At 34.9% G+C, this 12,747-nt stretch overlaps 1 protein-coding gene across 5 annotated transcripts; it reads right to left on the bottom strand.

The window, feature by feature from the left end:
* Positions 1 to 505: 505 nt before the first annotated feature.
* LOC149481619 (uncharacterized) lies at positions 506 to 12,353 on the bottom strand. 5 transcript variants are annotated; one of them, XM_089705322.1, is made up of 9 exons: positions 11,480 to 12,353; positions 10,890 to 11,408; positions 10,409 to 10,579; positions 6,789 to 6,934; positions 6,175 to 6,260; positions 5,615 to 5,772; positions 4,981 to 5,259; positions 2,620 to 2,843; positions 506 to 1,607 (listed from the first exon to the last, which is right to left on the bottom strand). In XM_089705322.1, exons 1-8 carry the CDS (start codon positions 12,123 to 12,125, stop codon positions 2,650 to 2,652), a joined length of 2,199 nt encoding a protein of 732 aa, XP_089561448.1. In that variant the 5' UTR covers positions 12,126 to 12,353; the 3' UTR covers positions 506 to 1,607; positions 2,620 to 2,649. The 5 variants fall into 5 exon arrangements, with proteins under 5 accessions (XP_089561448.1, XP_089561446.1, XP_089561447.1 ...); XM_089705320.1 differs by having other exon boundaries at positions 6,789 to 6,941; positions 10,413 to 10,579; XM_089705321.1 differs by having other exon boundaries at positions 6,789 to 6,941; positions 10,416 to 10,579.
* Positions 12,354 to 12,747: the final 394 nt, after the last annotated feature.

Below are 12,747 nucleotides of genomic sequence, written 5' to 3'. Positions count from 1 at the left end.
GGTTAGGTTCGTGCTGCGTCTCCCTGGAAGGATTTCGTTTTGCTGGATATCGTTTTGCTGGATATCGTTTATTTGAATTTCAAAAATCTGGACATTGTTTGTCTGGATATCAATTAACTGTATTTCAAAAATTTGTGTTTTAAAAATCTGGCTTTCGTGCATATGGATTACGGTCATCTGGATTTTGTGCATTTAGATTTCGTATGTCTGGAACTCATTCGTCTGGATTGTGAAACGTTGTACAAATAAAGAAATGGGCAAATGAAATTCGGAGTTGCGATTATATGGCAAACAAAACTTCGAAATTTTAAAATTCGGGGTTATGAAAAAATGTCCAAACGTTTTCTGGATTATGATATTCGGAATATTAAAATTCAAGATTAAGATAGGTAACCATACCTACTCGGCAGCCGACCGTCACGCGACATGCGCTACACAAAGCAGTGTTCGGAACCGTTCGAACAGTTTCACTTTTACCGTGGTTTCATAAAACCACACAACATTTTTTTTTATCTTTTTTTGTTGTGTCTTATAATGTAAAAACATATCATTGTGTTGTTTGTTTGCAATAAATCTTTTTTGTATTGTATTGTTATTCTGTGAACCTGTACTAAAAAGCTATCTCAATGCAGATAAAGCAATAAAACAGGGTGTCAATAACATAATACACCCTTGAATATTTGAGCGATAAAATTATATAAAGCCCTTACACTAAAACCATGTATGTTATAGATTAAATACGAATCGGTTTGCGCATTACCATGAAAAATATACAACTCGGTTCTGAAGTCTTTTGGCTTTTTGCTGCCAAAAATGTATTAGTAAAAACTTATTCAATTGTCTGTGATTAAATATATTATTATATAATAGTTATTATCCTAATACGAAAGTTAAACTCTAAATATAATATTAATAGTTTATCATAGGAAAATAAACTATTTGGATACCCGAGTCTGTCTGAGTTACAGGACTAGACTTGTACAGAAAATTATATTTTAAAGTATATAGGGATTTTCATATACAATAATAATGACGAATCATAACGTCCCTATAAACAGACATACATTGCAATTTGTAATAAAACCAAGCTAAAATACTAATATACTTAAGGGTTAAATCGTATTTGGCCTTAATTAGAATTACTATGACTAAATTAGACCTCAGGAAACACGTTACACTCAAACCAATTTTAGGTCTCTTTGGAATGAGGTATGGCATTCGAGGATCTTTAACAATCATGCATTGGTTCAAACATTTTCAGCACTAACATTGAAATTATTTGCCGAAAATTTCAAGCACTTAATTGATAATAATTACGACATTTAATGTCTATTATTTAGGTTTTAGGCTAATGCACCAACTATTAAGTTGTATATCTTTCGTAAGTTTAAATGTACATATAAATCTTAATTATACAATGTTTTCGAGAAATCCATGATGAGTATACAATCGAGTAATGCTATTAAACAAAATTCGGTGGTACTTTGTATATAATATTATGTATTAGTGGTCGTTTTTGGGACATAATCATTTTCACACACAATTTATTTTCTGTAAAATTATGTCCTTTATTCTTTGTCTTGTGGTTCCGCTGGCCTCCGATTCACCTGTGAATGAATTTTTATTTTAATCAATGGAAGTACATTTTAAGTAAGTATTTATTGGAAACATTGTATTCAAACAAAAAATATTAATCTTAATTATGTTCCTGGCCTAACAGCGTCAAAAACTATGATTTTTTTTTAGATGCTTTGTTTAAAATATTCGTTTATACACAGAAAAAAGCGGCGTCGATTTTAAAAAGAGAGTTCACAAATAAGACAAAACCTTGAAGGTTTTGTCGAGTCGTTAGAGTGCTTGCAATAAATTTATTGACACATATAGAGAATAAACTGTGAAGTGGTAACGGTATTGTATGCTGGTTATATCGGACGTGCAGATAATATTTAAGGCAAATAAATTGCCACGTTGAAAAAAAATCACCTACGTCTGAAAGCGTAGTGTATATTGCGTACAGTGAGCGTAGTCACTGGGAGACGGTTCTTCCGTAACCACATAAAGTGTAGTAATATCTATACTAATATTATAAAGCTAGAGTTTTTTTTCTTTGAACGTGCTAATCTCAGGAATTACTGGTCCGATTTGAAAAATTCTTTCGGTTTTAGATAGCCCATTTATCGAGGAAGCCTATATATCATTACGCGAAGACCAACAGGAGCGGAGCCACGCGGGTGAAACTGCAAAGCGCAGCTAGTGTACAATATTCGAGTAAAATCAATTACATTAGTGAGACCAATAGGAGCGTGTCAGCGAGATATGCCACCGTCGTGATGTGAATATGCCGTCAATCTTATGCGGTAACCTATGCCGTGCGTGATCGAGAAGAAATAAAGTTCCACACAACCATACAGGTGTCACTAAGAAGACATTGGTGATGTGAATCCGGATACAGTCCCCCTAGACAAGTGGCTTTCTATTAGCGTAAAGTTTAATGGAATAGATTATGAATCTCCAGCTTACGTCAATCTCATACATTCATAATCTATTCTATTAAACATTACGCTAATAGAAAGCCACTTGTCTATTCCCCCAGGCGTCACTAATAGAGCAGCGTGTCACCATGGTGATGTGAATCAGGAGCCGCCAGTCTCAGGCGCTGTCCCGTGGCGCGTGCAGCGGCGGGTGCGGCGCGTGCGCGAGGCGGCGGTGCGCCTCCGAGCCGGTCAGCGCCGCGAGCGTCACGCCCGCCTGGTACGCGGCCGGCACGCGCACGTGCCGCGTGCGCGGCGGGGCCTCCCCGCAGCCCGCGTGCCGCCACTCGCGGAGCACGTTCGCTACTTGACCTGCAAATGCATAATTAGCGTTGCATTCGTGGTAAACGTTCACTACTTGATATGTAAATGCACAAGTAGCGTTGTATTCGTGGTAAACGTTCACTACTTGATATGTAAATGCACAAGTAGCGTTGTATTCGTGGTAAACGTTCGCTACTTGATATGTAAATGCACAAGTAGCGTTGTATTCGTGGTAACGTTCACTACTTGATATGTAAATGCACAAGTAGCGTTGTATTCGTGGTAACGTTCACTACTTGATATGTAAATGCACAAGTAGCGTTGTATTCGTGGTAAACGTTCGCTACTTGATATGTAAATGCACAAGTAGCGTTGTATTCGTGGTAACGTTCACTACTTGATATGTAAATGCACAAGTAGCGTTGTATTCGTGGTAACGTTCACTACTTGATATGTAAATGCACAAGTAGCGTTGTATTCGTGGTAAACGTTCACTACTTGATATGTAAATGCACAAGTAGCGTTGTATTCGTGGTAAACGTTCGCTACTTGACCTATAAATGCACAAGTAGCGTTGTATTCGTGGGAAACGTTCGCTACTTGACCTGCAAATGCATAATTATTGTATTCGTGGTATCGTTCGCTACTTGACCTATAATAGCACAAGTAGCGTTGTATTCGTGGTAAACGTTTATTACTTGACCTGTAAATGCACAAGTATTTGACAGTTCAACAAAATTCAACAACCTAACGTAGTAACGACGTCATAAAATAATATATTATTATTTCGTTTTAATAGAACTGCACTTTTGTTTAACTTTTTTCAGTTACGATTACCTACATATTTATATCTAGTAATAATTACTAATACAAGAAATTTTAAAATTGGATTTAACTAATAAACCATTCTAAACATAATAATTTCTGATTAAAAAAAAACTGACGTCGTTACATCGTTGCGTCAGTTAACATTTTTTTTTTTAAGTTACTAGAGATCTCTAAAAATCGGAGGCTGATGTCTAGAATCCAATGCAATGATTACTTGTGAATAAATATGTATAAATTAATAATTATGCGTTGTGGTATAATAAAACAGAATTTTATTTATTATTGAAGTGAAACTTTTGAAGTGAAACTTCTTTATCGGGGTTGGAAAAAAATTTTGTGTAACATTTTTTCGTTACGCGTGACATTTTTCTGTTACGCGCCATCTTTTTCGTATCCTTACCACGCGTGATTCGACGTATTTCTGTAAAGTTGCAGTAAATTATTTTTTGAAAAATAAGGTCATAAAGATGTTTCACTTCTTACGTGTGTACACTAGTACACGCACGCATTTTTTTCTTTTAATAACCTATAAAGTTAACAATAGACACCTGAATAAATGCTTTTTTAAAATTATTTATTTATTTGTTTATTACACTTATGTATAATTAAATTATGTACATATTTGTTTTATTTTTCCTTAAATTTACGAAAAATATTAATATATTACTGGGATAGGGATTTGCCTGGTGATATTTTAAATTGACACATGTTTCAAGTATCGATTATTCACTTTATTCGATGTTTTTAATCAGGTCACCTTTCTACGAAAATAAAATTGATAGGCGTCTAATGTTGCCTATTAAATTGACTCCACTAAATTTATCTACATACTTCAATATTTTTTTTATAATTTATAATATTTAATTTAATAATCCTTCGCTCATAATAAAAATAACAATTATAACAGGCGCTTGTAATAACAGTCGAATGTCTGTGACTTTAAGGTTCGTTTTTAAGAAGTCGCATTCACCTTCATGAAATTGTAGCTTGTAAAACTTTAGTTGCAGAATTCTTCTAGAAAGCGATTAATATATTACTCAGTAACTATTTCGTAATCTGCAATAGAGTACCTTCAATATCACAGTAAAAATGTATATCTATTACGAACAAATACTTCAAGAAAAGACGGGTTGCACTCCGGGAGTGCCGGCAATAGTGAAAACTTAATTATTAACGTTCAGCATGTTTGATATTTTGGAATGGTATCCGTCTTACGCATGGAATATAAGGGCTAAAAACAAATCCGTCTTACGCTTTTTCGATCAGGCCACGTGTCCTGACGCGAGTTTAAGATTTTATACCCAACGCCGCTAAAGATGTTTTCACTTCAAGAAACGTAATATTTATTACCACTCACCGAGCACATTCATCTTATTGAAGCGCACATCAGGCACAGCAGTGAGCGGAGACATGTCAGTCTCCTGGTTGAAGCGAGATATCACATCCCTGGAGCGAACCAGGAGTACTGATGGGGACACAAGACGGGACCACAGTATGTTCTCTGGCACACACTCCACTGGATTACATAGGTAGATCCCTCGAGGTGATACCCCGAATACCATTTGGTGGTGCCATGCGTCGGGTATCTCACCCTCGCAGCCCTGCTGTAAATTCAGAGTCAGTATTGGCACTGCACCTGTGAAAAAAGTTAAAAATTGAATTATGTTTATTACAATAAAATAAAATAATTATTATTTAAATATTTGCAAAAAAACATATAACTGAACTACCAATACTCGTGTGTTTTTCAATACAAAAGTATACTTAGCTTTAAAAAAAAATCGCAGCTTACGAACATTACAAAATACAATCCGATATATATCTTTTCTTTTTTTTTTCTTTTAAATTTCGCTTTATTCCCCTTCCTTCCAGCGGAAGGGACCCTTTGTACTAGATGGATAATTTTTTCTGGGTTGAAACTGTTTCTACAATCCGATATATGAAGAAACAGTTTCATTACATATTCAATATAATAATTATTTCTGACTTACCAAGCGAGATCCAATCAGCAAGCCAATGCGACAACGAGAGGCTACGTTCAGGGTAAGTTGGGAAGAATCTAGCAGTAACCAGACCATCAGATGCCTTTTGGATTCCCGTTACTATATCGGCTGCTGTGCAACCAGCTACCGACCTTGATAGCAGATACCTGAGAAAAATACAATATAATTTGTAGAATCCATACCTATATTATAAATGCGAAAGTAACTCTGTCTGTCTGTCTGTTACTCAATCACGCCTTAGCTACTGAACCAACCAATTTGCATGAAATTTGGTATAGAGATATTTTGATACCCGAGAAAGGACATAGGCTACTTTTTAACCCGGGACATAGGATAGGTTTTATCCCGGAAATCCCACGGGAACGAGAACTATGCGGGTTTTTCTTTGTCTGCGCGGGTGAAGCCGCGGGCGGAAACCTAGTACAATATAATTCGTAGAATACAATATGGATAAGTTATCTTGTCCTAACATTATAAACGTAAATGTTTGTGAGGTTGGATGGATGGATGAATGTATGTCTGTTACTCTTTTGGAAAAACGTCTGTACCTCGGTATTGGTGCGTTATTTGCCCTCTGTCTGGTTCCAACTGCTAAATTGATTCTTTCGATATCAACGGGAACTCCTAATGCAATCTGGAACAATTCAAGTATTTTTATTGTTTGTTGTTAAAACAACAGAACTGTAATTTTCGTAAGTATTCAATGTTCATGCCTTAGATTCCTATAAAAAATGTTACTTATATATAACATTCATATTCACATCTTTTACGTATTTGTCTACTAATGAATAAATAAATTTGTCAAATTAAATTTCGGTAACCAGACACATTTATGGCAGAATAATATACTTATTTCGTTTTATTTTTTATTTAAGAGTTGTAATAGGTGAACAAAATTATTAACAAATTGGCATAAAGTCTTTATAAAACATAAAAAAAAATTGGTTGTTTGTAAAGTAGGTTTACGATCGAGATGTTTACGTGATAACATAATGCAGTGGCAGCGCTCGAGATGAGACGGGAGATCGGTCCGTCTCTCTCTCGTTATACCTGCGATCGCGCTCATGAGGTTTTGGTGTGACACAAGTTTCTGAACATGCCACCCGACTAAAACGATTTTAAAAACGTTATCACGTTAAAAATGTCAAAAATTAATACTCACAAACACATTAACAACAGCAGTGGCACCACAGGCAGAAGTGCCAATCTGGGTAACTTGTTGCTCGCACGCCTCCCGCTCAGACCACACCATGCATCTAGGTGGTTCTATACAAGGCTCGCTACTCTGCGATGGTCCTGGCATCGGTTCTTCTTCCTATGATGTACATGAATAATACAAATTCAGACAGTGTTCTTTAAGATTTGAAAAGGTATATCACATAATTTTGTGTGTTAATAATAAATTAAAAGCAAGAGATATATTTCTCCAATGTATCCCAAACTAGCTGTGCTCCTCGGTTTTAACTGCAGTGCTCCGCTCCTGTTGGTCTTAGTGAGATGATAATATATAGCCTACAGCCTTCCTCAATGAATGGGCTATCTAACACCAAAAGAATTTTTCAAATCAGACCAGTAGTTCCCGAGATTAGCGCGATCAAACAAACAAACAAAATCTTCAGCTTTATAATATTAGTATAGATTTGACAAATACCTATTCTAATTGTTTCTTGTATATTGACGAGTTTTGTTTTATCTGAGTACAGAAAAATTTATTCAGTCCAACAATAAAGCCATCAATCAGATATGAAAAAAACATATTTCTTTCATTTCTTTTACACTATGTAGGTAAAAATTAATATACAACAAAGGGGATTACGAAAGAAAATATTATACAACAAAGGGGATTACGAGGGAATAAATTCAGAATTGTTTAAAATTAATTGGTCACAAGAGTTTGACAGGACTCATTCCATTGAAGAATGTGTGAATTATTTTTATTCGATTGTTAATAATCTAATACACACTTACATCCCAAGCAAAACCGTGGTCGACAATAAGTTTCCTATTTGGTATTCACCAGCTTTAAAAAAGATTATTAAAGAAAAATTTAAACATTTTCGCAAATACAAGATTTACAAAAACCTAAGTAGCTTAGAATCATACAAACTGTTAAGGGATAGAGTTAAGAATGTAGAAAATGACTGTTACCAAAAATATATAAATTCTGTTGAAAATTCCATTGAACAGAATCCTAAATACTTCTGGTCCTTTTTCAAATGTAGATCGAAATCTAAAGGCTTACCTAGCAATATTAAATACAATAACAATTTACTCACATCCGGAAACAATATTTGTAATGCATTCTCAGAATATTTTTATTCTACATTCCTAGACAAAACTGACACAAATTTATCAAATTATGTATCTGAACTGGAATTAAGTAATTTTGAATCAAATTTTGACCTTTGTTCGATAAACTTGAATACGATAAAAAAGGCATTATCCCAACTAGATCCTTCGAAATCTGCAGGTCCTGATGAAATCAGTCCACTGTTTCTTATAAAATGTGCCGACTCAATAGCCATTCCACTAGCCTATTTATTTAAGAAATCACTTACTCTTATGGAATTCCCCTCAATGTGGAAGAGGGCATTTGTTACACCTGTCCACAAAAAAGGTTCTAAGTTGGAAGTTGTCAATTATAGACCTATATCTAAATTGTGTATCATAGCCAAAGTCTTCGAAAGAATAGTATACGACCAGGTTTATGCAGTATTTAAAAACACATTCATGAGTTATCAGCATGGATTTCTTAAAGGTCGATCAACCGTGACTAACCTGGTGCTTCTGAATGATTACATTACTGATGCTATGGAGACAGGCCATCAGGTCGATGTAATCTACACGGACTACAGTAAATGTTTTGACCGCATAGATCACAAGATTCTCTTGCATAAATTATACATAATGGGCATTAGAGGTAACTTACTCAGATGGTTTTCCTCGTATATCAACAATAGATCTCAAGCAGTTGTAATAAGTAACTATATATCAAGTTGGGTGGTAATACCAAGTGGAGTACCTCAGGGCTCCCTTTTGGGTCCTCTTATGTTTTGCGTATTTATAAATGATATTCCAAATTGCTTCACACACTCAAATCTTCTTTGCTTTGCTGATGACATGAAGATATTTAGGACTATTAAATCTTCTGCTGATGCTGCTATGCTTCAAGATGACCTTAATAAATTAGACTACTATTGTACTCAAAATAAATTAGATCTCAACCCTGGTAAATGCACAGTCGTCTCATTTAGTCGTAAAAAACAAACACTGCGTTTCAACTATCGAATAAAAAATCAAGATCTTGGAACTAGCCCTGACATAAGAGATCTAGGAGTGATACATGACCCAAAACTCATGTTTGATAAACATATCGATTATATTCTAGCTAAAGCTTCTAAAGCTTTAGGCTTTATAATGAGAATTTCGTCAGATTTTAAAAAGGCGAAAACGTTTAAAATTCTGTTTTGTGCTTACGTACGTAGCATTCTAGAATATGCGTCGCCAATATGGAATCCGCGATACGATAAATATATAACTAGAATTGAACGAATACAGATGAAATTTTTGAAATTCCTATGTTACCGATTACACGTCCCGTACAAATCTGAGGATTATTACGAGGTCTGCAGCAAATTTCACTTCCTACCCCTAACATATCGCCGGGAGATTTCTGATATTTTATTACTTTTAGGCATTACATCCAATAAAATAGACTGCCCAGAACTACTAGCCAAAATTTCTTTATACACACCCTCAATTTTATCTCGTAAATATAATCCTATCTTTACTTCCGCAGTCAACACTAACTATCGTCAAAACTCGTTTATTCTACGCGTAAGCAATAATTTTAACAAGCTATCAAAACAGTTCGACTTTGACTTATTCTGCAGCAGTTCTTACTCCATTAAGCGTCAGTTAGCTAATGAGTTCTTCCGTCAGTTTGGTGGTCAAGTTGATATGTAATTTGATTAGTGTTACAATGGCATTGGTTTTAAGCATTTGATTCGTGTAGGTAATCGCTCACATTTGTAATTGTTATATATTAACATTTTTCTAGCCGTGAGAATCTGTAAATGGCTTATTGTAAGTATTATATTATGTGACTATCTTTAAGGATACAGCTGTAGATTCTCCTAAAATATAAATAAATAAATAAAATAAATAAATAAAATTAATAACATTCCTTCTAATTGTATTAACATCAACAGAGCTCCACCTTTATTTTTACTTTTTTTTGTATAAGATTGATGAAAACAAACAATGATCATAGGAAGGAAAAAGACTATGCAGAGAAGGTAAGGAACAATAAGCCGTTTGATAATAATATGATATAACAAGTATATAATGACTAAGATATGGTGGTAGAAGAGAGTAAAACTCCTGAACGGCTCGACAAATTTAGTGAAGTTTTTATTAAGGCACAAAGAAGGTTCTTAAGGAGAGAAAACATAAAAAAGGTGCAATGGAGCAGTACCATGTCCGCTGGGCAGCTAGTTAATATGTAATAATTATCACTACATAGTGTAAAACAAAGTCGCTTTCTCTGTCCCTATGTCCCTATGTATGCTTAAATCTTTAAAACTACGCAACCAATTTTTTTAATAGATAGAGTGATTCAAGAAGAAGGTTTTAGTATATAATTTATTTGGTTTTAGACAAAGTGTGCGAAGCCGCGGGTGGTAAGCTAGTTAGTGATATAGATAAGAAAAGAATGAATAAAGAATAAATATCAGAATTCAGATGAAACAATAGACCAATATTATGAACATAGAAAGTAACTCACCACAATAAATGAACTTTGGCCTTCTTCAGTATTTGGTTTGTCGTCAAAAAGCTTTTTAGCCATATTTACATGATACATTGCTGGTGTCAAATTAACAGTTTCAAATGTAGTATTCTCTCCCTGGTTTGTCTGATGCACCATACTTTCATTCTTCTGTTCTTCATTAACTAAAATAGAACACTTAAAAATCACCAAGATATTAAATAAACTTGTGGCACTAAAATAATGAGCTGTAGATCCTGCTTACTCTCAATGATTTTTATCATATCTGGGAAACAACTCATAAATTAGAAATTAGTTAAATGCGTGCTTAAAAATTAATCTTTAATTTCTAAATGCTATACTCGCATAAAATCTAACACTAGAAAATACTATGTAGACCAGTACGGACTGGAAAATGCTAACTCATAAATTAATTTATTTTTGTAATAATAAAATATTGTATGAAACATATGACAAATAGTAAATAATACATACGGTTAGTGAGGTCCTTAGATGAGATCAAATCCCCACTAGACCCGTGAACTCCCGGTGGTTTAGTATCAAGCCAGTGGCACATGGTTCTGCGAACTCGTAGCTTTTCACCCCTCACATTCACATGTTGTATGTATTCTGTGTGAGTCCTTCTAATCTTCTTTACAACAGTAGTGTTTTCTGGCACAGTTTCAGTCTCACTCTCAAGTGGTGGTAAGTCAAAAATTGATTTCTTTATACTGCTGCCTGGAGCTACAGGTATATTTATAGAGTGAGGTTGTGCAACACCTGGTTGATATTCAGGTGATGTGCCCCTTATAGCAAGCTCGTTAGCTTCAGGCACACTTACTACTTCAATATCTGCTTCTGGTGTTGACTCATCACCGGTGTCCGCCTCGCAGGATGGTCCAGGATCAAAGTCCATTTCTAAAAAGTCCATGTCGGGGCTTGATACTCTCGAACCAGGGGCTCTTGGGTTGGGTGCAGCCTGTTGAGGTCCGGCTGGCATAGCTGCGGGAATGACTGAATTAGGAGTTTAAACTAGTCTCAAATGTACACTATATAATAACTTAAAATATCTACTAAATGCTCACCACCCCGGTATGTATAGATGCATCCATCTTCGGATCCCAATGAATAGTCATCATTTCCTGTATCACTGGAACTATCTTCACCATCCACGATTGGCCTTTTTAGCCTTAAACTCGATGGTCTCTTCTTGTCTTTTGTTTCGCTACTGCTCGGCATCGGCTCTAATTTACTTGAAGAAGCGACAGAAATACCACTTGTTGAAGGTTCATTGATGTCGCACAATAAATTAGGCTTAGCCGCGCACGTATTGTTTACTTGGCTGCAGGGCTTTTCACATTGAGACACGCTTTTATTCAAGTTTGAAGCACATTTGCTGCTGCCTGCAACTTGTTTTTCGAATGGGGAACTTGTTGCGTTACAAGGTATTTTACCCGAATTTTTGTTGGCCGCTTCATTTGGACCATCTTTCTTTTCTGATGAATTAATATGTTCTTCACTGCGCTTGTTACAAGATGCAGAATTTATATTAGCCGAACTGGGAACATTTGCGAAAGATTCTATTTCATTTGACATTGGTGCGCACACTTCTTCATCGCCATCACCCTGCCCTTGATGTTTTAAGGTGCTTTTACTAGAATTACAATCTACATTAATAATTTCCTGCTCCTGTATGTTCCTCATTGAAGTAGATTCCTTATTCGAATCCATTATTTAAAAACAAGGGTTCTCGAAAATCGTCGGCATTGTATTCATTAAGGTTACGCACAGATTTCCGTAGCAAAACAGTTGAATTGTGGTCTTATCAGAAACTGGAGGCCTAAGATCTCCAGAAGAAATAATTATAATCAACTAAATAACAAAGATCCACAAGTAAAAACCATTTAATTGAATAATAACAAACCAATTTCAACAGACATAATCACAGATAGTGAATTTTTTCATGTAATCCAGTCCAACAACAATTTTTAAGCTATGATAAAAAATTCATTAAGTTATTTTTCTTGGAATTTCCCTGTGGAATTTCCTATCTTAATTTTTTACGGTGATTAATATTTAAACAATATTTATTCGGTAGCATATAATGATATAATTTTCTAATTTTTTATATTTTTATTATGAAAAATAATCAACCTACTATCTGGATATATCACAGAAACTGACCTATGTAATGGTGTTAAAAATTTCTACTACACTTAAAACAAAACGAAATGAATGATGGGTGCGTAAAATCCTAATAATATTTTGGTCAATATCACAGGTCAATATAATTTATTTTGATGTTGTTGTGACAAAAATGATTCATCTGCAATTCGTATAGTCTGTGACAATT

This window comes from Colias philodice, chromosome 16 (assembly GCF_061535455.1).
Source record: "Colias philodice isolate Cphi_HAF_F1 chromosome 16, ilColPhil1 Martin Lab GWU primary, whole genome shotgun sequence".
Lineage (NCBI taxonomy): Eukaryota > Metazoa > Arthropoda > Insecta > Lepidoptera > Pieridae > Colias > Colias philodice.
This window is presented reverse-complemented; position numbering and strand designations above follow the sequence as displayed.

Bases quoted from the DNA above. Each gene is read 5' to 3' on its own strand.
- LOC149481619 (XM_089705320.1), bottom strand. From the start codon at position 12,125: ATGGATTCGAATAAGGAATCTACTTCAATGAGGAACATACAGGAGCAG. The intron at 6,261-6,788 runs GTGAGTATTAAT...GAATTGTTCCAG, and splicing joins CTGCTGTTGTTAATGTGTTT to ATTGCATTAGGAGTTCCCGT. The intron at 5,260-5,614 runs GTAAGTCAGAAA...CTTTTTTCACAG, and splicing joins TGCTGATTGGATCTCGCTTG to GTGCAGTGCCAATACTGACT.